At 42.1% G+C, this 26,845-nt stretch overlaps 1 protein-coding gene across 2 annotated transcripts in view; it reads right to left on the reverse strand.

Moving 5' to 3' along the window:
- Positions 1–26,845, reverse strand: part of AAGAB (alpha and gamma adaptin binding protein) — a 55,956-nt gene that overhangs the window by 25,784 nt on the left and 3,327 nt on the right. For both annotated transcript variants that reach the window (XM_040493064.1, XM_040493065.1), the window contains exons 2-5: positions 9,200–9,390; positions 8,972–9,068; positions 8,333–8,422; positions 5,085–5,168 (exon numbers count right to left, since the gene is read on the reverse strand). In XM_040493064.1, the coding sequence (XP_040348998.1) occupies positions 5,085–5,168; positions 8,333–8,422; positions 8,972–9,068; positions 9,200–9,390 (462 nt within the window). The remainder of the gene's footprint in view (positions 1–5,084; positions 5,169–8,332; positions 8,423–8,971; positions 9,069–9,199; positions 9,391–26,845) is intronic.

Below are 26,845 nucleotides of genomic sequence, written 5' to 3' on the forward strand. Positions count from 1 at the left end.
CACATCAGGCGTGCTTTCATCATAGGGCCTCTTGCTGTACCTACTCCCTATGCCTGCTACGTTCTGCTCCCAGATAGCCACCTGGTGCAGCATCTCATCTCCTTCCTCAAATCTCAAGTGCTCAAGGAGACCAACCTTGACCACCCAATTTAATACTGCAGTCTATCTGGCAACCTCAACCCCCAGCCCTGCTTCATTATTTTTTCCATATGGCTTATCACCTCCTTAACCTGCCGTGCAATTTACTAATTGTGTTGTCTGTTGGTTACTGCCCCCCACCTGAATGAAAACTCCACAAGGACACAAATTTGTGTTTTGTTCACTGATGTATTCCAAGCGCACAAAACAATAAGTGGCACACGAGACACACTCAATAAATACCTAAAAAAAATTTTTTTTTTTTAGCATTTATTCATTTTTAAGAGACAGAGTGTGAGCAGGGGAAGGGCAGAGAGAGAGAGAGGGAGACACAGAATCCGAAGCAGGCTCCAGGCTCCGAGCTGTCAGCACAGGGCCCGATGGCGGGGCTCAAACCCACAGACCGCGAGATCATGACCCGAGCTGAAGCCGGACACTTAACCGACTGAGCCACCCAGGTGCACCAATAAATATTTTTTTTTGATGCATGAATGAACTTGAAATTGGATTTAAATTATGGACCAGAGAGAGATTTGAGGTTGACAGAAGAAAAACTCAAATGGCTCAGGTACACCTTGGATCTCACTTATGCTCCTAGACAATTAGCTACTTACAAAGGCTATTCTTTCTTTCGGATCTCAAGGAGGCTTATGTAATACGAACACCGGTGACTTTGTCCTAACACTAGCCCCTCCTAGAAACAGGTACCAAGGAAGTATGGAAGGCAGTGCCCACTATTTTTGCCTTTGCCTCTAGGTGACTCTACGCTGGGCAAGCCTGTCTCTTCCCTCTGGCTTTGTATGTCAGAGGACTGACTTGCAAATACGCCACGATTTAGGAATGGGAGAAAGCAAGTCAGTCCAGGCTAATGCTGCTGTCAGAATGCCTAATTTACTCCTGTGGATGGAGCACACTAGATGACTATCTTGGATGTCAGTGGTTGTCAGCCAGGGTCGCATATTTTAATTCCTGAGGTACTTAAAATATATACTGTCGCTGCCCCTCCCTTCTGAGATAAATGGTTTGCCTGAGCCACAGCTTGTAAAAGGGTCTCAGGTGATTCAAATGTGCAGCCAGAGCTGGGAGCCATGCATGGGGATCAACCTCATTTTCCAGATTAAAAATAAAGCCCAGAAAAAAAATGAGATCTAAGGTCACATAACTGAGTGGCAGTGTTAGGACTGGAAACTGCTACTTGATTCTTTAGAGAAACAGCAGTAAAGGAGAGATTTCATTACAATATAATAATGCATGAGGCTATGTATTACAGTAGTTGAGTGCTAATATTTTCGTTAAAATCATGGCATCTATGTTCACAAATGAGAAAGTTTCTTTACCGGCAACGATCTTTAGAGGTTTGGATCAGGGTGTGTTTAGCTAGCCTTGGAATGAATTCGGCACACTACCTCTCTTACTATACTCTAAAATCTTGTGTAAACATTTCTTCCATCATTAAAATAGCTGGATGAACTCCAAGGAAAAAAAAAAAGAAGATGATGACCACGACAAAGACCTCTAATGTCTTTCTCTGTCAACCAACTTTGCAACTTAAAATTTTTTTGGTTTAAAAAACTTTGAGGAGTGCCTTGGTGGCTCAGTTAAGCATCCGACTTTGGCTCAGGTCATGATCTCGTGGTTCGGGAGTTCAAGCCCCCTTTGGGCGCTCTGCTGTCAGCACAGAGCCTGCTTCAGATCCTGTCTCCCTCTCTCTCTCTCTCTCTCTCTCTCTCTGCCCCTCCCCTGCTCTCTCTCTCAAAAACAAACAAACAAACAAAAACTTTGAGTGGGAATGACTGCATAACAACGAGAATATAAGTAATGCCTCTGAACTGTATACATAAAAAGTTAACGTGGTAAATTTTATGCTTCGTTTATTAACCGTAATTTTTTTTAAGAGAGAAACAGAAGAAGAAAAAGAGAAAGGAGGGGAGTGAAAGAAATCTGGAGGAGGAGGTCCCCAAAAGACAAATTAACCAGTCTGAGCACCTGCTAGCAGACATTCAAGAAAAGCCTGCTGGGAGGAAGGAGCAGCTCCCTGGGCAGGGAGACCGCCAGCAAAGCGAGGCTCTGCAAAGAGCACAGGAAACAGGTCACTCTGGAAGAGTTAGAGGTCCCACCCCACAACCACACAGAGCTCAGTCTCTAATCTAAGATGTGACGCTACGCAAAGGGTGACCTTCACGCTTCCTAAGACCTGGGTTGCATCCAAATGTCACTGCATTTCCATATCTAGGGCTCCTCCTAGAGAGAAGACAGTTAAGTTTCCTTCATACCACATAGTTCAGGATCCTCTCAATCTTGGAATTAAGCTGATGGCAATAGTTTGGTTTTTTGTTAATGGCAAATCAGCGTACCAACACTGAGGAGAAAAGAAGAATGCAGACACACTCAGAGCAAAGAGCCATGAAATACCAGTGGCATGCCTCTTTGCTCTGCAGTTCTCCAAAGAATATCGTTTAGTGTCCAAAACAACCTGAGCCGAAGTTGGACGCTTAACCAACTGAGCCACCCAGGCACCCCGGGCCTTATTTTGACTGCTACTGAAAAAGAATAAAATCTACGTTGCAATTCAATGCAAGAGACACTTTAGGATCCCCCCTAGGAAGAATAAAGTGAGGAAGAGGAAGGACAGAAGGGAAGAAAAGGGGAAGGAGTAGCTTACTATACCACAAGGAGTTTCGCTGATGATGACGTGGGTCAGGTCATATCTCAGGCAAGCTAAAGGGCCCCGATCTCACTTAACACTCAAGTGCTGGGGCGCCTGGGTGGCTCAGTCGGTTAAGCATCTGACTTCGGCTCAGGTCATGATCTCGCAGTTTGTGTGTTCGAGCCCCGCGTCGGGCTCCGTGCTGACAGCTTGGAGCCTGGAGCCTGCTTCAGATTCTGTGTCTCCCTCTCTCTCTGCCCCTCCCATGTTCATGCTCTGTCTCTCTCAATAATAAATAAATGTTAAAAAAATTTTTTTTCTAAAAACACACACTCAAGTGTCAACCAAAACTTGAGATGAAATATTTTACTTCTATAAAACTGATCTTGGGGCACCTGTGTGGCTCAGTCGGTTGGGCGTCAGACTTTGGCTTGGGTCATGATCTCACAGCTCGTGAGTTTGAGCCCCGCGTCGGGTTCTGTGCTGTCAGCAAAGAGCCTGGAGCCTGCTTCCGATTCTGTCTCCCTCTCTTTCTGCCCCTCCCCTACTCATGCTCGCTCGCTCTCTCTCTCTCTCTCTCCTTCAAAAATAAATAAACATTAAAAAAAACTTTTTAAAACTGATCTTCCACTTGACTCTTGTATCTCAGGGTAGATGGGGTGAACTCAGTGTCAATGGGGTTTTTCTCATCGCTTTCTGTAGTGTTTCACCTCCCACAGCATACTTGCTGAGACAGCCAGGTGCTACAAGACAGAAACACACAATCAGCAATTCCTAAAGGACTAAGTTATGGGTTGAACTGTATTCCTCACCAAATTCACATGCTGAAGTTCTAACTCCTAACACCTCCGCATGTGACCCTATTTGCAGTATTAATTAGTTAAGATGAAGTCACACTGAAGTAGGGTGTGCCGTTAACACAATATGACTAACGTCCTTACACACACAAAAAAATCTGCACACAGACAGGCACACAGGGAGACGGCCACAAGCCCAAAAACCACGAGACGGGAGAAGCGAAAAGATCCTTCCCTAGCATGGCCCCGCTGACTCCTTGGTTTCACACACCTGGCATCTAAAGCTGTGAGACCATAAACACCTGTCGTCCTAAGCTTCCGGCTTGCCGTACTTTGTTACCACAGCCTGAGCAAACTAATACAGACAATAAGAGGGTAACGCGCACCAAGCAGCCTACCCCCTTCACACTGCATTTCAGGTCCAGCTTCCCGCCCCACGGCCACCTGCGCCACATCAGTCCAGGCCCCACCTCCTCACTCTGGCTCTGCCTCCACCGGCTTCAACCGCCACACTCCCCTGCACACCGCCATCGCATTACCCTTTGAAAGATGCCAACTTCTCTGTGTCACTCTGGTCACAATACCTCTAGTTTACTCACCAATTCCTATAGGAAAAAGTCAGATTCTCCAGATTCTCCTGACTAGCAGTCAGGTCTCTCTCTCCTAAGCTAGCTCCAACTGCTAAGTGACCCTGGAACATACAACCATTACTCTTGATGCCATGTTTCCTCCCTTTTTGTCACTCTCCCCTTCAATAACCCAAATCTGGACCATCCCAAGAACACCACTGCCAAGACCTCGTTCACCGTGAAGATCTATATACTCATGCCCACCGCAAAGACCACATCTGTGACCTCCATGTGTTTACTGCTTGTATGAGTCGTTCTGCACTCATCAAAGACTGCCTCGCCTGATTACCCAGCATGTTAAAAGTGCACACTTTGATCCCACAGCCGGACTATGAGCTCCTTAGGGATAGGGTTCATGTTTTCCAATTTGGGGGGTATTTCTCAAAGCCAAAGACAATGCTAGGCATATTTGAAGCAAGCTCTAGGTTCTTAAATCCTCACTGAATTAACTATTAAACATAGATCATAAAAAAAAAGGCGGGGCGCCTGGGTGGCTCAGTCGGCTGAGCGTCCGACTTCAGCTCAGGTCATGATCTCCCAGTTTGTGAGTTCGAGCCCCGCGTCAGGCTCTGTGCTGTCGGCACAGAGCCTCGAGCCTGCTTCGGATTCTGTGTCTCCCCTTCTCTCTGCCCCTCCCCTGCTCATGCTCTGTTTCTCAATAATAAACAAACGTTCAAAAAAAATTAAAAATAAACATATTATAAATTCTTAGTAATGTTACTTTTGGCTCTTCCTTCAACTGGGGACTTAAAATTGAACAAATCTACAAATTTCATGTAATCCTCATGGTCCCACATATATCCAAGTAATTTAAAACCTACAAGGAACAAGAGGAAAAAAACTCCTTAGGACTTTTAGTACCAAGTTACTTACCATTCTTCATCACTACATTGGACCAGACGTTTGCATTCAAGGCTTGAATGATTCGCTTTACTCCTGTAGATTCTGGGAAGTCATCTAATCAGGAAGGGGAAATAGATACATTTATACAAACATTTATACACACATACATAAATACGTGTGTATGTATGTGTATATATATATATATATGTGTGTGTGTGTACGTATATACGTGTGTGTGGGTGTGTGTGGGTGTATCCCCCAAGGAAGTGTAACTGTGGATTAATTATATTATCTTGCTTATTTAGTTGGTATTTCACACTGTAAGTTACGTAATAAAGAAAAAATAAATGCAGAGCTCAGAGCTCCTAATAGGAATATCCGTGAAACTAAATCAATGAAATAAATGCACAATAGAAAAGGTTTATAAGATAAAGTCAGCTCTATCACCTCACAATGGAACCCACTCATATCCTCCTAAAAATGTTAGTTCCTGTTAATTACACAATCCTGGCATACCACTAGAAATACCAATTTTGGTTATTTATAGAGAATGAGTTTCCTGAAGGCAGGAAAGGTCCTCTTGGTAATGCCATAAAATCCTGTAAATGCCCTATCTTCTTCTGGGAACCACAGAATACAATCACTGTTTATAACAGGTTTTAGAGAACAATTTCCTTATCAGAGAGACACAGTTTAAGGGTGAGAAGTAAAATTACTCTAAGTGTAGGAGACAGGCAAGGGTCATTAAAAATAAAAACCAGCGGGGCGCCTGGGTGGCGCAGTCGGTTAAGCGTCCGGCTTCAGCCAGGTCACGATCTCGCGGTCCGTGAGTTCGAGCCCCGCGTCGGGCTCTGGGCTGATGGCTCAGAGCCTGGAGCCTGTTTCCGATTCTGTGTCTCCCTCTCTCTCTGCCCCTCCCCCGTTCATGCTCTGTCTCTCTCTGTCCCAAAAATAAATAAACGTTGAAAAAAAAAATTAAAAAAAATAAAAAATAAAAACCAGCAACTCAGTTTTGCCGGTTTAGTATTCGTACTATCTTGCTTCTGGAATTTAACTGATACTACTCAAAATAATAGGGCAATAATCCCGGTTAGCATACTAAGAAGATGACATTCTTGGCTTGCAGATATGTGTACAATGGAAACTGAACATGAAAGACTGTATGGAAAATAATGGCAGAAAAAGTTTTCATGTGGTTGGAAGACAAAGTCTCCTAAGAGCTTACAGGGCACCATCCATGTAGAACCTGTGTCCAGTGGCCTGACCTGGCACAGAATTAGAAGTCAGAAGATCTGAATTTGAACTCAGGCTCTGTAACTTGTTACCTATTTGATCAAGGGCAAATCACATATGCCATTCTCAAAGAAAAATGGGGCTGACCCCACTCTGCAATCCCCCCCCCCCCCCCCCACCGACAAAGGCTGGCGGGAACCACCAGCTAATGTGGCGCCTGAAGGACACCAGGCACTCAGTAACTACTGATGGATGGATGAATCATTTGAAAGATACCAACCTACCAACCCAACAAATACGGTGAGGCTTAAACTGAAAACACAAAGATGAATTTTATTGCCATCGTGTCTAAATGAGGAAATAAAAAGGCAGGTTTATCTTCACTACGAATAATTCTGTTCTTAAAAGAAGAATACCTCAGATGTCAGAACCAGAAGCCATAAAAAGGGTCTGAAATAAAGAGCTAGAACCAGGAAGATGAAAGCTAATCCAAACAAGCATGAATTCTCATACCTGGGGTTAGAACACACGCATACAAAGCATACGGTTTGTTTTTAAAACTTCTAGGGAGGACTTAATCACTTCGCCTAAAGATGATATGTTAAAAGTTTATTTTAATATTAAGCTAAATTAATGCAAGAGCATTGTTCAGACAAGGAGCAAGGAGATGTGTGGTGGTATAAGGGAGGAGAAATTACAAAATAAAAACAGATTTAAATAAATGACTCAAAGGTTGACTCTCAGGGGCAACACTAAGATGAGAAAATTCTAGTGCCAGAAATAAGCAATTATGTACATGTTCATATACACAAAACAAGGCACAAGTTTTAGGGGCCTTGGAAAGATGTGAGAAGAGAAACTGTACTTGTTCATTTTTAGTTATTATTAAAAATGTACAGGGAGAAAAATCAGCCTTTTTATTTCATTTTTGTCCTCTTCTTCTCTGGCACGGTTTTATTTCCAAAGGTAACATTCTGGAAAAATTCTAAATAAGCCAGAATATAAAAAGATATTTCTTAATTCCTTTCAAGAAAATTAGGTAGGTTTCATGTAATGATTACTTCTATCCTATCTATGTGCTTTAATCCATATTGGTTGTGCCTTAAAGTATCTTTTGTAACAACTGGCATCTTCTCGATGCTACACCCCAACTGGTCCCCTAACTACAAGCCCAGCACCTTTTCCATTTCTTCCCCATGGAACAAGTGAGAGGTCAGAGTTCATGATGCCAACACAGTCTTCACATTTCTAAACGGAAATGATCTCTCCCATCTCTGAAATACCACAGCACCAATATATATATGTATATATATATATATGTTTAAATATTTATGATATTCCACTTGGTAATTCAATTGTTCGTATACGTTTCTCTCTTGTACTAGATTATGAGGTTTTGGTGGGCCAAAACCTGTCTTATCTTGGTAGGTCCCACAGCAGGGAGCACAAGTATATTTGGAAGCAGAGACGGTAAGAAGAGGAATGAAGGGGGGGTGAAGAGAGATGTGGGAAGAAACAAAAGGTCCAGAGTATAGTGGAAGGCAGTTAAGTGAAAAGCTGCCCCGGGGGGAAAGCAGTGGGGATTCTGGGTCTATTTGTAGTTTCAAATGTCCAAAAGACATAAAAATAGGGCTGGCACGCCCTTCCTAAGGTCCCTGGAAATTCAGCCTTAGGATATTAAGAATTCAAAATAAGGAACGTTAACTATTTATGAATATAGGTCAAACCCTCTTTTTTTTTTTTTGGCAGTGGAGAAAGTATAAGAGCTTGGGGAAATGACTGAGATTTAAGGTAGAAATCCTCTATCTTCATCCGTAAGAAAAACACAAACAGTATTTCAAAAGTCCTAACGTGCATGGTGAAGACAAATAAATGGATTATTTGATTACCAGTACGACCACATCAATGGGTTTTGTACAAATCTTTTCAAACAGCTGAGGAAAAAATATTTTTTTAACTTCACTTCGATTCTTCTTCCCCAAATTAAAATGCTCCCTCATCTCCGAATCCAAACGCCATGTTTCTCCCGACACATAAATACTTACCATCCTCCTCCGGCAGCTCTTCCGGACTAAGCTCTACCAATTCAAAGCCATGTTTGATACACCATTCTTGAGCTTTTTGTCGGTTTACACCTAACATGCAAAAGAATCTTCATAAGTAAAAAAAAATTTTTCAAACAGAATATTGCTGCAATACTCTCCACAAATCTCAGTGCTGCCCTTAATGTCAACGTTATTCTAAAGGCACCCAAAATAAAGTAATATAAAGAAGATGATTTCTCGGGGTGCCTGGGTAATTTAGTCGGTTAAGTATCTGACTTCGGCTAAGGTCATGATCTCACGGTTCGTGGGTTCAAAGCTTGACAGCTTGGAGCCTGGGGCCTGCTTCAGATTCTGTGTCTCCCTCTCTCTCTGCCCTTCCCCCGCTCGCACTCTGTGTGTGTGTCTCTCTCTTTCAAAAATAAACATTTAAAACAAAAAAGATGGTATCTCAAACCCCAAGTGTCCATTCATAAAAAATAAAATGTAAGTATTACAAGATTCCAAAGAGAAATAGCTGAAAATAGTTCTATACAGTAATAAAATCACAGGAAATATACTAAGTTAAGAGAACAAAAGTACTCTGCTTCCCAAGGCACAGCAACTGTATGTACCAACCGTAGCCCCGTTGGCACGCCTTACCATTTTCACACACTCTGTCACAGACCAAGATCATGACCTCAGGTAGCCATGCTTCTGCCAGTGGAAGCCAGGAGGAAACACTATCAAGACCAGATTTCTGGAGGGAGAAAAAACAAACCAACCAACCAACCCAGAAAAAGAGACAGTAAGAGACCTCATGGAAAAGGGGGGGGGGGGGGAAGCACAAAATAATTTCCTCCTCAAGGTCCCTGGAAAACCAAAGCTTACTTGCGTGCTGTCAAAGTAAACCACCAACGCTTGGACGGACTCCGCCACCTCGGCAGTGACGAGACATTTGTTTGGCACCACGCACAGATTGATGTCTGCCGAATAGTATTTGTTATCAATGGTCCAGGGGTAAAACCTCACGGCATCATCGGCAGTCACTTCCACGAGAAGATCTTCTGCTCCAAGGATATCTGAACAAAAGGACACGACGTTAGCATGGAAAGTGCACAAACTGATACACACTGGTCAAGTTTCACGGTCAAGTATCAGACTAACGGGGTACTCTGGCTGCTTCTCTTTCGGGAAAGATTTCAAAAAGCCCCCCACTTATCAGGGTATTTCCTTCTCTATCATTTGATTGTGAAAGTAATGGTGGCATAATCGAACTCACGGGCTCTTGTAAGAACACAAGAACGATTGTGATCAGGTCAGACAGCAGGCAACAAAAGAGCTATTTAGCCAAACACCCAGAAAAAAGCAGGCAGAAAAGAAAGAACAGCTTACGTTTATTTTATTGCCTACATACTTCACGTGAGAGGCAAGATTACAAGAATCTTCAGGAATCTGGAACTATTGTGTACTTACCGCAAGCTGAAAGGCAGGCAGCAGTAAGGCTAAACCATTAATAAAATAAAAGCTACACATATTCCTTGGGCCAAATGCTTACACATTAATTCAACTGAAGATAGAAAAGAATGGATTCTGATAAATGACCCCAATGCCATTTATATTCAGCCTTGTTCAGATTCTTCGAAAGCCAACTCAAATTTTTGTCCGATAAAGACACTTTTGGCATCACTTAAAGACATAACAGCCAAGCAAATTTATTTAGGATGTAACTAAATCTTTCAGAAACCCATGTGCAGTGCGGCTATAACTAATGAAATCCTGACAGTAAAAGCCAAATCAACGATGAACAAATATAGATGAGGACATGGAACCACTGAGCAGTTTGCTTCCGTAATGCCGTAACGTATTCAGAAGTGGAAAACATTAGAAACTGTCCTACCCTAACCTCCCATCTCTCACATCCATACCCACAACCCATGTTTTATGTGGAAAGTAAGTTTAAAGAGGTAAAATAACATGCCACTAAAATTGGGTTCTTATAAGAAGGTATGGCGGGTGTCTGGGTGGCTCAGTCGGTTAAGTGCCTGACTCTTGATTTGAGCTCGGGTCATGATCTCACAGTTCATGAGATCAAGTCCCAGCAGGGCTCCACACTGACAGCACAGAGCCTGCTTGGGATTCTCTTTCTTTCTCTGCCCCTCCCCCCACTCTCCCTCTTGCCCTCCCTCTCTCTCTCTCTTTCTCTCTCTCACCCTCTCTCTCAAAATAAACGTTAAAAAAGAGTGACTTTAGGGGTGCCTGGGTGGCTCAGTCGGTTGGGCATCCAACTTCGACTCAGGTCATGATCTCACGGTTCGTGAGCTCGAGCCCCACGTCGGGCTCTGTGCTGACAGCTCAGAGCCTGGAGCCTGCTTCAGATTCTGTGTCTCCCTCTCTCTCTGCCCCTCCTCCACTCATGCTCTGTCTCTCTTTCAAAAATAAACATTTTAAAAAAGTGACTTTATTTAAAAAAAAAAAGGAGAGAGAATATAGGGCAAAATGGCCACAAACTCCTTTTCAATGCAAAGTAAGATGAATATTATTTTATAAAATATTCCTCAAACTCACAGTTAGCAGGACATAGAAAACTAGAAGCTAAATTTTCAGTTCCAGAGCTAAGATTATGTATTTGAAACACTGCCATAGTTTTTGCTCAAACAAAAAGATCTGAGGAAATTATGTAGTCCAAAAGACTGCTAGGATTAATGTATAGTAACTTACAAAGCGTGCACGTGTATATATGCATGCTTTTCACTGGTAAACTATATTTATGTGGTGATTAGGAGGAAACGGTCTGAAAATAAAACCCCTCCTTTTTAAAAAAAATTAAAATAACTAAATTTAAAATAAATTTAAGACTACATTTGACATATGGCACACACTGTGAAACTTTCTAAAATTTTTCACTGCAACCAGAATTGTTACTTGTAAATTACCATAGGTCTATGCCAATATTTGAAAATCTGAATTTGTCTTGTCTGTTCAAGAAATCGACAGCTCTTGCTGCTTAATTTCTACATAAAGTAATCTTTCATTAATTATCAAGCAATTCCTTAGCAGCCAGCTGCGATGTCCTCCATGGAGCATTATGACAAGTTCAGGTAGGAAATGAGCAGGAAGAACAGATAAAGTGTAAAAATCAAAGGTTCTGTTTTCATGTAAGTGTCTCACAGAAAAAGAAAAAAAAGCCCACCAAACCTCCTAGATCAAAGTCTATGTTGCATTCAAAGCTAATCTTCCTAACTCCAAGCAGGTGGTCCAGCAATATGCCGATAAAAGCACATATGGAAGAAGGCAAACCAAACCAAGGGGAGTAGCAAAAATTGTATAAACTGATTTTTTAAGGATAGGAGGAGCTACCATATGGAATCTGTTTTCTTCATTCATGGGCATTTTTTTTTTTAAATAACGAACAAATTAACTTTTTTTTTTTTTTTTAAGTAGGGAATACAGAGAGTAAAATACCGTTTCCACGTGTTATGGGGCAAAGGACAAAGAGTGGGACCAGAACTCCTGCTGTCACCACAGGCGGTTCTTGAGATTTCCTACACTGCTTGTCTTGTTAAAAACTGGAATAAAATTTCAGCTATGCGTTTTTGAAATCACAGTCTTCAACTAACCTGGAAAAATAAAACCAATTAAGGGGTCACCTCCTTACTGACTGCAATTTAGGACATTGGGATCCATTAAGCGTGGTTCGTTTTATTAATCAATGCATAGAGCACAAGACAACAGATCCATGTGCTTCTCAGAGCTCTTAAAATTTTAGTTTTGTCTCCTCTCTGATTTCCAAGTGATTAAGATATTTACCGAACACACAGAAAGAAGCAATTTCTCTTTTCTCTACACCTGGATGAGAACAGAACCAATAGGCTGGGAAAATGAATTTCACCTGTCAGTGTTTTCCTAGCTGGGTATGTGTGTTTCCTTATTGTGCTCCCTGGAATAACTTGATGGCTCAATCCACTTATCAGATTCTTTCATTTGTAACATTTTATGTCCAATCAGATACTTTCGGAGAGGCTGAATATGGACTTTGTCATCACACCTGTGCCATCTCACAACTAGACAAAAGTGAACGGTCTCATTCTTTTTGTCATCAATTTCATAATGTACACTTTAATTTTAAAAATGTAAATGTCTACACTAAATATGGCTTTTCTCACTTACTTGTCTTTTCTATTTGGTTTCAAACGTCTAACAAGTTTATTCTTTTCCACGTTAAAACAAGAATTGCTCAAACGCTTATGCACATGACTAAGAGTTTCTGGAGATGAGCCAGTACCGTTTACTCATTTCACAGATGGGAAAACTGAGGACCAAAAAAAAGGGAGGGGGGGGGGGGGGGGGGGGGGAGGGGGGGGGGGGGAGGGGAGGGAGGAGAGGGAGGAGGAGGAGGAGGAGGAGGAGGAGGAGGAGAAGCCACTTGCCTAAGGGAGAAGAGCCTAAAAGAAACTCAGGTCACCAGCACTTTTCCCTAGTACACTGTGATGCAATACTGGTGATACTCAGGATCCGAGCTAGATCACACTCACGTGTCTAATGGTCACAAGCCCAAACTAACCTATGGGCTTACAGTATCTCCCACTTTTTTATGAAAACCAAAAATAATAGCCAGAACAAAGGCATCAGAATATACGAGCCTGAAGCACAATTAACCCGTCCGAAAACTGTCTATGGGTTTTGGGTATTTATATGTTATAAGTGAGTTACAGTGATTGTGTTTTGGTTTTTGTTGCTGTTTGGTTTTTTGCCAGACTTCCTAGAGAAACCCGCAATGTGTTTTTTTTTTTTTCCCTTCTTTGCCCTTCACTAAAATGAATTTTGATGCCGTCAAAACAATGCACAAATGAAGTCAAGAGCAGTTCTCCCTCCGCCCGGTGGATGCTGGCCTGTCTCCTTCCCGCTGTTGGCAGCCACCTGGTGGAGCTGCAGTACATCATTGTTTAAGAGACAAATACGAGATGATGAATTGCCAGTCTGTTGCCACAAACTTGGTCTCACACCTTAAAATAGTAATCTATAGTGTTTTCGGATGAGAAGTTAAACGTCAACCCAGCTCCAGGAGCAAGTATGAACCTTTCCCCCAGCTTTAAGTGCAAGTATAAATCTCTTGCCCTGTTTGAGAAACGGGTACACATAGCCACCAGTTCTCCTGCCACTCCGATTCCCTTCTTGCTTCTTTCGTGAACTTCTCTCCCCTACAGTCCCACGTGGCAAGTCAGGGACAAGATTCAAGAGAACGGAAGAAAGGCGTACGCCAAGGAAGCACGTCAGCTCCGCAACCCAATGACTGCTTTGTCCTCACACCCGCTCTGTACTTCTGTCTGTCCTAATGTCGCTTCCCTCAGAGAGTGTAAATTTGGTAAGCAGTCAAATCAGAGGAGGCCTGCACACAGCTATCCTTAGTTCAGAATCGGTAAGAGGTGATACTCTAGCATGAATTAGGAAGCACACTGGAGTTCCAAGGTGAATTCTACCAACACCAAAAGTACACATTTGCAATCCCTCCCTCCCTCCCTCTCTCACCCCCACACATACTAACCCTTACCTTACCCCCTCATCTATCCACTCCAGCCAAAAAAGACAAAACAAGTCCATTCTAACTTAAATGCATTGATACTGCTTTAGATTAACCCCATCTTCTTCAGTAGAATTCAGGACACTTTTGACACCAGTAGAATTCATGTCCCCTTAACGAATCGCGACATTCTTTGTGAAGAGAAGCTGTCCAGTGGTTAAGTCATATTTTCTATGCCCAGAGGGAAATGATAGCTGCCACTCCAAATCAAGATGATCCTTCCAGAAATCAGCCCTCTTCTGAGAATGCAGCTGGTTTTCTACTTTCTCCGAGAACCGAAGCTGCCTTTTCCGCAAGGTATCATAACCTCCCACCCCTGGTATCCACTCCTCCGGGGACCCACGGTTCCTCTCCCTCCCCTCTGCACTGACAGTACTAACCAGAATAGAAAAGGCCATAAAACAGAAAACATGAATAGACACTTCTCTAAAGAAGACATCCGGATGGCCAACAGGCACATGAAAAGATGCTCAACGTCGCTCCTCATCAGGGAAATACAAATCAAAACCACACTCAGATATCACCTCACGCTAGTCAGAGAGGCCAAAATGAACAAATCAGGAGACTATAGATGCTGGCGAGGATGTGGAGAAACGGGAACCCTCTTGCACTGTTGGTGGGAATGCAAATTGGTGCAGCCGCTCTGGAAAACAGGGTGGAGGGTCCTCAAAAAATTAAAAATAGACCTACCCTATGACCCAGCAATAGCACTGCTAGGAATTTACCCAAGGGATACAGGAGTGCTGATGCATAGGGGCACTTGTACCCCAATGTTTACAGCAGCACTCTCAACAATAGCCAAATTGTGAGAAAAGCCTAAATGTCCATCAACTGATGAATGGATAAAGAAATTGTGGTTTATATACACAATGGAATACTATGTGGCAATGAGAAAGAATGAAATATGGCCGTTTGTAGCAACATGGATGGAACTGGAGAGTGTGATGCTAAGTGAAATAAGCCATACAGAGAAAGACAGATACCATATGGTTTCACTCTTATGTGGATCCTGAGAAACTTAACAGAGAAACCCATGGGGGAGGGGAAGGGGGAAAAAAATGAGGTTAGAGTGGGAGAGAGCCAAAGCGTAAGAGACTCTTAAAAACTGACAACAAACTGAGGGCTGATGGGGGGTGGGAGGGTGGTTGATGGGTATTGAGGAGGGCACCTTTTGGGATGAGCACTGGGTGTTGTATGGAAACCAATTTGACAATAAATTTCATATATTGAAAAAAAAAAGAAAAGGCCATCAAATAGAGACAGCACAGACCTGGGGTCAGACAGACCCACATTTGAATGCTGATCCTCTGTAAGAACAAAAAATTGACCTCTCTGTGTCTCATTTCCTCACCGGCAAAGGGACAAACACACTTCTCAAATGGCTTCTTGCAGATTAAATGCAACGATGCGTGAGAAGGTGCAGGCAGGCACTGGGCACTGAGTTGCCCCAGTAAGTGTTCATTTCCCTCCTCCCGGGCTCAGGTGTCTGCCCACGTGCTGCACTCTGGACAAGAGGCTGGGCCAGAGATGCACGGGCAGAGGCGGTAAGAAAAAGTGCAACGGGGAAACGACCGCGTCCTTGAGCGGCTCTGGCCCCTCCCTTCCCAAAATATGCCTTCTCAAATGTTTCTTTTCCATTGTTAACGCACAGACTGAGACAGAAGAGAAAGCAATTAGGAAAATTATAGGAGGCAGCAGAGTCTGACGTCAGTTGAAGGGGAAAGTAGCCATTATGAAAGAAAAGAATCGGGTAAAATGTGCTTTAGGAAAAACTATGAAGGCCAGACTTCTCATTAGCCAGCAAGGAAAGGCAAAGAGAGACCTTTAAAAATCATCAAGGCTCCATATTGTTGCAACTAGTTACAATCTCATAGTGCGATTTCCTGAAAGGTCCTAGAAAGGGGCCTGCTGTCACACACTTTGTAGCAGTTATGAACAGATTAGTCCCCAAGTACAAGGGGCCATCTCCACCGGTGTGATACTTAACGCTTAGAACTGTGCAGGCCTAGGGCCAGGCCTTTGTAAGGACCAGTGTGGGGAAATCCTCGTCTGTGATTCTCTGAGCCATCACCCTGCCGCCTCCCCGTGCGAGTGCAGGCAGTGCTTGGTTCAGTCTAAGGGACAGACGGCCGGTTGGGGCAGTACTAGGTTGCCCAGGGAAGAATAACTGGGTTAGGGCAACGTACCGCTGCTTGAACAAGAGGACAGCAATTCTGGTTTGCTTACAACACTTCATTACCTTTTCCTCACACACTCCTCTCTGGTCACCCTCGAAATTCACATTTCCACATGCTCTGGGGCGACTTTTTATATCACCGTGGAAAAGTTTGAAAGTTGAAGCAGAGAAAATCCAACTCAGTCCTCCTCCTCCTCTTCCTCCTCCCCTAGTTTACTTTCTCCCAGTAGCCATCTGGAATTGGTCACCACAGGTTCATCTTAAAATAACTGGGGGGGGGGGGGGGGGGAATGGGGGAGGAATGTTCAGGGAAAAAACATGGTTTGTGCCTGCCCCCAGAAGACCCCATGATGCAGTAAGACACATCTGCACAAAAGAACAGGAAGAAGCTGGCAGCAAGGGGAGAGAGAACATGGAAAAGTGTTTTATGAAGGCCAAGGAGGAACCCCCAGCTTGTATGTTCTACGGGCTGAACGCAAAGACCACTTTATCAATCCCAGCGGCACAGCCCATGAACCATTCCCACCCATATGGGGGGGAGAGGGACTTCTTTGAATTCCATTACTATTACTTATTTATTCAAAACCACAGTTCTAGATCTATATTTAAGCCAGGGTTCTCTATAGGGAGGTGATTTTGGCCCTCCTGGGGACACGCCAACACCTGGAGACATTTTTGGTTGTACCAGGTTGGGAGCTGCTACTGGCATCTAGTGGGCATTGGCCAGGAATATTGTGAAACATCCTACAGTGCATACGAGAGCACGTGTACAACAAAGGATTACCCGGCTGAAAATGTCAACAGTGTGAAGGCTCGGAAACCCTGATCTAAAAGGAACTTGTGGAATGGACCTGGCTGTGTTTATGAAACAAAATGCAAGTTCTGGAACGCAAAGTTGGTTTTATTCTTTCTCCCAGAACGGAAACTTGCCATTACAGCCAGGCATCACATGAAATCTATCTCTGATAAAATCGATCTCAAACATCTTAGTTATTTCAATCATAAGAATTTTTTGGTCATTAACCTTAGATGTTTTGAAAATTATTTATGAATGGTGGTTTTCTGGGAAAAAAAGAAGACATAAGCCTAGACAGGCCAATTAGGAGAGTACTTGTCACATTCAAGTAATAATTTTTCATTAACAAATTAGCATCAAGTCAGTGTCACAAAAAGATGTCAATGTCTGCTCAGGATGACGACAGTATCTGCAGCAGATGCTGACTTATCTGAAAGAAGGTAAACATGTCTGAGATGAATTTTCCCAAACACAGTAAGTTTAATGAAGAACATCTACTCTGTATCCCCTGCATTCAAATATGAAAATAAGCTTGGTCCACTGGAGAGCATCATAAAGCTAACACATCCAATGTCCCAGCACTTAAAAGGTCCTTCAGGAAGGGTAAGACCATCATTGGGCAACACCTGGTCAAAGGACCACAGAAAAAGAACACTATAGCACTGTGGACTTCATCAAAATTAAAAATTGTTGCATTTCAAAAGATACCATCAAGAAAACCCAAAGACAAGCCACAAAACAGGAGAAAATACATGTGAATGATATGTGTGACCATTTCCAGAATATTTAAAGGACTCTTACAACTCAATAATAAGATGAAAAAAAACCAACTTAAAAATGGGAAGAAGAGAGGCACCTGGGTGGCTCAGTCGGTTAAGCGTCCAACTTTGGCTCAGGTCATGATCTCACGGTTTGTGGTTTCCAGTCCCGCGTCAGGCTCTGGGCTGACAGTTCAGAGTCTGGAGCCTGCTTCAGATTCTCTGTCTCCCTCTCTCTCTGCCCTTCCCCTGCTTGTGCTCTGTCTTTGTCTCTCAAAAATAAATAAATATAAAAGAAAAAAAATTGGAAGAAGAACTGAATGGACCTTTCACCAAAGAAGACATAGGAATGGCCTATATGCACCTGGAAAGAATCTCAGCATCATTAGCCATTAGGGAAAGGCAAATCAAAACCACAGTGAAATACCACCTCACACCCACTAGGATGGCTATAATGGAAAATACAGGTAATAACAAGCGTTGCTGAAGAGGAGGAGAAACTGGAATCCACACACATTGCTGATGGGAACACAAAATGGTGCCATCACTCTGGAAAGCAGTTTGGCAGTTTCTTCAAATAGCACAGTAGCTTCTTTGAATGTGCATAAATGCATTACTCATAGTAGCCCCAAAGTGGAAACAACCCAAATGTCCATCAACTGATGAATGGTTAAAGTGTGGTATGCCCATACAATGGAATATGAAGTACATGCTATAGTATAGATGCATCTCGAAAACATTAAGCTGAGTAAAAGAAGGGCAATACAAGAGAGTATATACTACAGGATTCCTTTGAAATAAAATGTCCGCATAAGGCAAATCTATAAAGACAAAGTACATTAGTGGTTGCCTAGAGCTGGGGGCGAGAATGGGGAGTGACTGCAAATAGTCACAAGCTTTCCTTCTAGGGGATAGAAATGTTTTCCACCAAAAGTAAGTGGATCTTATATTTAAATTATATCCAAATGAAGCTGCTAAAAAACCAAAAAAATCATGGAAGCTGGAAGATAATGTCTTCATTTTACAGATGAGGTAAGTAACTGAGGCACATGATGTTTTAGAGACTTAGAACGATGATGGCACAGGTAGAGAGACTGAATATTTGTAGGAGGAAAGTTAACTTGCTTCAAGTCAAAACAGCCAGGAAAAGGTGGACCTCAGTGCTCAATTCGCAAAAAGTTTTCCCCCACGAAACCCATGAATGACCCCAGGAGAATGCAGACAGAATGGCAATTTTCTTGGTTTATTACCGGTTGATCACATGTTCCTGCTGTGAGCATACAGATTTTGATCCAAGGACAGTAACATGTTTCCCCATCTCTGTGTAGAACCAGCCTTCAGGTCAGTGTGGAAAATGAAACCCTGAAGAGGGTATTTGCTACTGAGCCTACAACATCACACAGGCTCTTTAAGAGTTTGACAACTGTCCTCTTTGTCTTAACCTACGTCAATCCTGTTTTTTGGATAAGTAATTATTAGAGATGTGTCTGTGGTATCTGTGTGCGTTGGCTCCAACACAAATACAATGTCACGTCCAGATTATCATTCTCGCCAGACACACTCAAAACAATTTTTATACCTTAACCTTTTGAAAAATGGGTCTATATCAGATTTCATTATTATGAAGTGTCACTATTTGTTGAGGAATTATACAGGGCAAGCTTAAACCAAATGACCACTACGTAGTTTCTAGATGTTTTTACTTTTGTGCACAAAAACTAGCAGTTGGATGGCCCAGAAATAAGGGTCTGAGTCTAGATACTCTTAGAATCGTCCAGGATGATACAATGCTCTCTGCGTCATAAATGGTTCTGTGCAACATGGGTTAATGCACAATATTTTTCCACTGGTGCTTCTCATCATACTCTCCACCCTCTTTCCAGGAATGCCATTTATTGGGAAGGCAAACACCTTACAATCATTTCATCATCAACAATAACCTTATACAAAAAGTCAAATTCCCGACTCCACTAGGAAACAAACTGAACACCAATAAAAATGTCTTCATTTAATCATTTAACCTGTCACAGTTCATCTACTAACGCTCTAAACTACCACGAAAGAAAAGTGTACATTTAATTTGAGCCATAAAAGTTCTCATCTTTGTAGAAAAATCTTTCACTGTAATTTTTCCTATCCCTACCTCCACCTTGAATACACACAGTTCTGGCTGCCAAGAAATTCATCACGTTTCATGTATATGGAAGAATTAGAACTGAATCTTGGCTCTCCAACATGCAAGGCTGAACAACCTTAGAAGATCACAACTTCTTTGAGCTTGCATTTCCCTCTCTCTCTCTCTCTCTCTCTCTCTCACTCACACACACACGTGCGCGCTCATACTAAAAGATAACATGGGCATGTTTTGTAAGTTCCTTTGGGTCTGGAGAAAATATGAACTTGTATTTAATCTTTCTTCCTCCTTAGGTTGATGACTTAACATCCCTCTTTTAATAACAATAAAAATCCTAAGCCCTCTATTAATGTTAATTGAAAATTTAAAAATATATTAAGAATCATAGCTAAAAACACTCCTCTACCCCCATTACCAGTTGAAATCGCTGCTTAGGCTGACCACTTACTGAATCACTCTGATGACAACCTTAGCCCGTTGGTGGAAGATCTTGTTAGTCCAATCTTTCTTCCTTTGAAGAAAATAAAGCCTTGGAAATACACAAAGGCAGAGCTGTCCTACCACAAAAAAACAAGCGATATTGCTTAAGCAAAAATTATTATTTATTCCCAGAGTGGGAAAAAAAAAAAAAAAGGTTCCACTCAGAATAACAAAGCAGCTATAGAAAAAAAAAAAAAATGCAAATTAAAAGACCCAAGCTCTTATCCTCTTCTGTTGCTGGACAATATTAGCTAAGCTGTGTAATAAGCCCCTACCTTTGAAATAACGTCTCCTTAGTAAACTACTTTAGGATCCTTTTGTAACTATTGGGGTCTAAGAGGCCTAGACACAAACTCCCAGTCTTGAAGGAGAATGTATGTTTCCCAAAGAAGCAATGTCATAAATGATGGCTGGCTTTGCCTGTGTAATTCCCCAAAGCCTAGTTTACCCATCATATAGTTGAGCTAACTGGTTCTTCAGCTTTAGAACCCTTTAGAAACCTAGGGGCTGGAGCATTGTTTCCATGGGTAAGTTTGGAATCTGAATTCCAAACACCAAAAGTTCAAAAGTGGAGTGTCTACTGCAACCTTAAAAATGCAACATGGATGGACCTAGAAGGAAGGCATTATGCTAAGAGAAATAAGTCCGAGAAAGACAAATACCTTACGATTTCACTTCTACGAGGAATCTAAAAAATAAAACAGACAACAAAAACTCATATATATGAGAACAATTTGGTGGTTGCCAGAGGGGAGGGTGTTGAGGGCATAGGCGGAATAGGGGAAGGAGATGAAGAAGTACACACTTCTGGCTATAAAAGCAAATCACAGGGATAGAAAGTACAGCAGAGGGAACATAGTCAGTGATACGGTAATCATTTTTTATGGTGACAGATGGTAACTACACTATCGTGGTGAGAATTTCGTAATGTTTATAACTGCCAAATCACTATGTCATACACCTGAAACTAATACATGTCAACTATACTTCAATCTTAAAAAAAAAAAAAAACAAAAAAACCTCAATCCTGGGGAAATTAGGATAGCTGACTGCCCTAAAGGGAGACCCAAATCTTCTCAGCTGGGCATAAGTCTTCCCACCTATGAGGAAAAAAATATATTTTGTTTAAAAGCTACCATTTCACCTCCCCCTGGCCCAGGGAGGTTTCTCTAGGAAGGAGCGCCCTCCTTATCTGCAAATCCCTGGAAGACAGCAAAACATAACAATGGCTGGGCTCATTTTCCATTTCCCCCGGGGAGCTGTGGAAACCAGGTGACCAGGACCTGGGGCCCGAGCCTTAGTTAAATCCGGGAAGAACGTACAAAGGTCCTGTGTGGAATTGCTAAATTCAAATTAGTGAGACGTTTTAGCTCGGTTTCAAGCATTGTTCTCCTACAAAAGCAAATGACCACGGGCTAAATCCTATTATCCCTTCAGCCTTTCAAAGAGAACCCCCATAGCTCAGCGGCTGCCTCTCTGGTGCCTCTGCTGTTTTGAGTTCCCCTATCTTGAGTTAATTGCGAGCAGGCCTGCTTAAGAGGCTGCTCCTAGAGCCAGACTGCCTCTGTTCAAAACCTGGCTCAGCTATTTGGCCTGGAGCAAATTACTTAATTTCTCCGTGTTGCAATTTCTTTGCAAAATGAGAATAATGATGGGAACAATAGCACAAAAATGTTGTAATAGTTAAGCAGATTAGTACGCGGTGAGTGCTCAGAATACAGGTTGTCAAACTTTTTCAATAAAGGATTGGATAGCAAATATTTTAGGCTGGGGGCCATACTGTCTGTGGTGCAACTGTTCAACTCTGGAAAGTATTTATAGACAAAATGTAAACAAACGGTCACGGCTGTGTGCCAATAAAACTTTATACAAAAATAGGACCAGGGACCAAAGACTGGAACCAGCCCAGATGTGCTTCCACAGCTAAACAGTTAAACTGTGGCACATCCTTACCATGGAATGCTGTTCAGCAATAAAGAGGTATGGATTATTGACACATACACTCTAGATGACTCTCTAGGGAATTCTGTTGAGCAGAAAAAAATATCTCCAAAAGTAATCTACTATAGAGCTCCAATTGTATTTTTGAAATGACAACATTTTAGAAATGGAAGACGGGTTAGTGGTTTTCAGGGGTTAGGGATGAAGACTGGGGGCATAACCTGGGAGAGAGGTGGGTGCGGTTATAAAAGGGCAACACACTGGATCCCTGCGGTGTTGAAACTATTCAGTATCTTGATTGCAGTAGGTACACAAACCACAGGTGACAAAGTTGTACAGAATACATACACAAGCACAAACGCATAAAAGTCAAACTGGGGAAATCTGAGTAAGATTGGTGGATTGTATTAATGTCAATAAACTGAATATGATATTATAGCACAAAATACACGGGGCAGTTTTCCAAAACACGCACACACACAAATTAAGAATGCAGAAGTAAGGGGCGCCTGGGTGGCGCAGTTGGTTAAGCGTCCGACTTCAGCCAGGTCACAATCTCGCGGTCCGTGAGTTCGAGCCCCGCGTCGGGCTCTGTGCTGACGGCTCAGAGCCTGGAGCCTGTTTCCGATTCTGTGTCTCCCTCTCTCTCTGCCCCTCCCCTGTTCATGCTCTGTCTCTCTCTGTCCCAAAAATAAAATAAATGTTGAAAAAAAAAATTAAAAAAAAAAAAAAAAGAATGCAGAAGTAAGAAGCACCATATAATCTAACATAAAAATAAGTAACATGGTAACACAGGATTTTACATCTAGAGGAATGGTAGAGATGATCTCAAACAATTTCCTATTTTTAATGTTAATCCTACATAGGAGTGACTAATAAATAATATGCCTCTATTTTGAGTTCACTCAACTGAGCAAATAAAAATTCAGACACCGTTCAAACTATCGGGAACACATAATGTTTGGGTTTTTTTGTTTTGTTCTGTTATTTTTTTTTTGAGAGAGAGTGCAAGTGAGGGAGGGGTAGAGAGAGGGGGACAGAGGATCCAACGTGGGCTCTGCCCTGACAGGCTGACAGCAACCAGCCCTTTGTGAGGGCTCATATGACCTGACACTCAACTGACTGAGCCACTCTGGTGCCCCCATAATGCTCTTTTTAAATATAGGTCCTCCAGACAAAGATATTTTCCTCCTCACTCAGAATTAAGACTTCAACCCTCCTAAATGGAAATCCAAAGATATTTTAAAACTTTCTTTTAGGAGTTAATCTTCTCTATCATTTCTTATACCAATGCCACCACCTTAAATAGTTCTGATTGCTAAGGAATTCCAACACATTTCATTCACATGTTCCATGCATAAAAGTCCGGAATGTGATCGTATGCACCCACACTTAGTACTTGAGCGCTTTGGGCAAGCCAGCTAGTATTTTTTTCTAAGCCACAATTTCTGCATTTATAAAATGGGGATAACCTGAATTCATGACTTCACAGATACAAGAACCAAATTAAAAGGTGTGAAAACACATGTGAGAAGAGTTCGGAGGGGCACCTGGGTGGCTCAGTCGGTTGGGGGTCCGACTTCGGCTCAGGTCATGATCTCACAGTTCGTGAGCTCAAGCCCTGCGTCAGGCTCTGTGCTGGCAGCTCAGAGCCTGGAGCCTGCTTCGGATTTTGTGTCTCCCTCTCTCTCTGCCCCTCCCCTGCTCATGCTCTGTCTCTCTCTCTCCTTCAAAAATAAATAAACATTAAAAAAAAATTTTTTTTAAAGAGAAGAGTTCAAATGCTTATTATGATTGTAAGATCTCCAAATTCCCACATTTCACTAAAAGTAAGAATTCTGTTCCGAGTGTTCAGATGTAGAACCTGAATGGCTTACAGTTGCTGAGTTAGCATTACACACTTCAAAAAAAAAAAAAAAAAAAAAAAATCAAACAAGTCTCCGGAGACTTTTCTACCTAAAGCGTCTTCTAGGAGTGGAAAAAAGTATTAAGGTTCGTCAAAAAATTAAAAATAGAATTACCATAAAATCCAGTAATTCCACTACTGGATATTTACCCAAAGAAAACAAAAACACTAATCCAAAAGGACATATGTACCCCTATGTTTATTGTAGCATTAACAATAGCCAAACCACGGAAGCCAGAAGCCGCCTAAGTGCCCTTCAACTGATGAATGGGTAAAGAAGATGTGTGAATATATATACAATGGAATGTTACTCAGGCATAAAAAAAAGAATGAAATCTTGCCATTTGCAACAATATGGATGAATCTAGAGGGTATAATGCTAAGTAAAATAAGTCAAAGAAAGTCCATATGATTTCACTCACAGGTGGAATTTAAGAAAACAAGAACTAAGAAAAAAAAAGGCAAACCAAAAAACAGACTCCTATATCAAGAACAGATGCTTCCAGAGGGGAGGCAGATGGGGGCGGGGGGGAATGGGTGAAACAGGTGAAGGGGATTAAGAGCACACTTACCATGATGAGCACAGTGTAACATACAGAAGTGCTGAATCACTATATCGTACACCTGGAACTAATATAACACTGTATGTTAACTGTCCTGGAGTTAAAATAAAAACTAAAGTTCCTTCTAAGAAAGTAGAGTAAAATGTTAAAACTTCGGTCTCTACATTTTAATATTTTCACAAGTGGAACACACACTTTCACTGCATCCCTCTTGAGAGCAGGAATAGTACGTTAATTGTCATTTTAGCTACAGTAACCGGTACAAAAGAGACGAGCTGTGCTTCGTATCAGGCTATACTTTTCCAGAATGAAAGTAAAACCTTCATATAAATATATATGAGGTGGAAAGAGGTCTGGCCCTGGAATACAGACACGGGCTCTCACAGCACATACAGCCTTGCCTTCATGCATCCTAAGACTTCATTTCCCTTTAAAGGTCTACAATGTGGGGTGCCTGGGTGGCTCAGTTGGTTGAATGTCCGACCTCAGCTCAGGTCATGATCCCGCTGCTTGGGGGTTTGGGGGTTCGAGCCCCCATGTGGGGCTCTGTGCTGACAGCTCAGAGCCTGGAGCCTGCTTTGGGTTCTGTGTCTCCCTCCCTCTCCGCTCCTCCCCTGGTGGTGCTCAGTGTCTCTCTCTCTCTCTCTCTCTCTCTTTCTCTCTCAAAAATAAACAAACATTAAAAAAGAATTTTTTTAAAAGTCTACAATGTAAGTCTGTAATGCCCTTTTATCTGATATCAGACACCCACCCAGAATACTGAAAATAAGGCCTTTGAGTGACAAAATGAAAAAAAGTTTTCCACAAAATCCATGCATGCACTTTATCCATAGCAGAGGCCTACTGATTTTTATTTCATGTGTATTTATAACAAACTTGGTTATCTGGTTATGAAATATTTCCCATTGTTGGTTAAAAGCAGTAAAAGAGATCAGATGTTGAAAGAAAGAGAAACTGGAGAAACCCTAAAGGTTCTTCTTCCTGATGGATGAAACGAAACCAAACCTTCCCCAAAAAGATCAGATTCAATCCAAAATCATTCTATGGCCTAATATCACTGAACACTTGACAAACATCATTCATTGTGGTCGTCTCTCTTATACCAAAATTAGCCTCAATTCATGATTAATTTAATTCAATCTTATAATAAAACAGAAGGAATGCTCGGCAAATACTGCAGGCTAGTGGTACCCACCATTTCCCTATCAATAACCTGACAAGAAATGATAAAGTCCTTTTATAGTTCACTTTTCCTTACAAGTAATGTCTTCACTGGCAGTCTTATTTTTTTCTCTACGGAATATTAACAGAATCACAAAGGCTATCTAATTTTTTTTTTACCGTTTATTTATTTTTGAGACAGAGAGAGACAGAGCATGAACGGGGGAGGGGCAGAGAGAGAGGGAGACACAGAATCGGAAGCAGGCTCCAGGCTCTGAGCCATCAGCCCAGAGCCCGACGCGGGGCTCGAACTCACGGACCGCGAGATCGTGACCTGAGCTGAAGTCGGACGCTTAACCGACTGAGCCACCTAGGCGCCCCAAGGCCTATCTAATTTTAGTCAACACAAAAGTTGGCTTTGAGTTACCTAAGAGGAATTTTACATATAGAAACAAAGTGGATTATTTTACAGAATTCATTTTACCCCCAAGAATGCTACCATACTTTAAAGTACTATAGAGTTACTATTTGCCAATTATAGGTAATCAACTCCTTCAAGAAGTGACTGTGTCTGCCAATTCTGATCCTTAAAGCACACAGAGTACCACAGTCATCAGAATATTCACCAAATATTTCAGACACTGGCTTGGAAATGACTTTTATATATATCAGTAATGGAAATCCAAACGCACGTGATTATTTTGTAAAGTTAAATACATCAAGAATTTTAAGAATCTTGAGCAAATTCTATGTTCACTAGAGGCAATATATGATAGAAAGTAATTTATGATGTGATGTTAAATGAAAATATCAGGGGGCGCCTGGGTGGCGCAGTCGGTTAAGCGTCCGACTTCAGCCAGGTCACGATCTCGCGGTCCGTGAGTTCGAGCCCCGCGTCAGGCTCTGGGCTGATGGCTCAGAGCCTGGAGCCTGTTTCCGATTCTGTGTCTCCCTCTCTCTCTGCCCCTCCCCCGTTCATGCTCTGTCTCTCTCTGTCCCAAAAATAAATAAATGTTAAAAAAAAAAAAATTAAAAAAAAAA

This window comes from Herpailurus yagouaroundi, unplaced genomic scaffold (genome assembly GCF_014898765.1).
Source record: "Herpailurus yagouaroundi ecotype Mexico unplaced genomic scaffold, PumYag 184, whole genome shotgun sequence".
Lineage (NCBI taxonomy): Eukaryota > Metazoa > Chordata > Mammalia > Carnivora > Felidae > Herpailurus > Herpailurus yagouaroundi.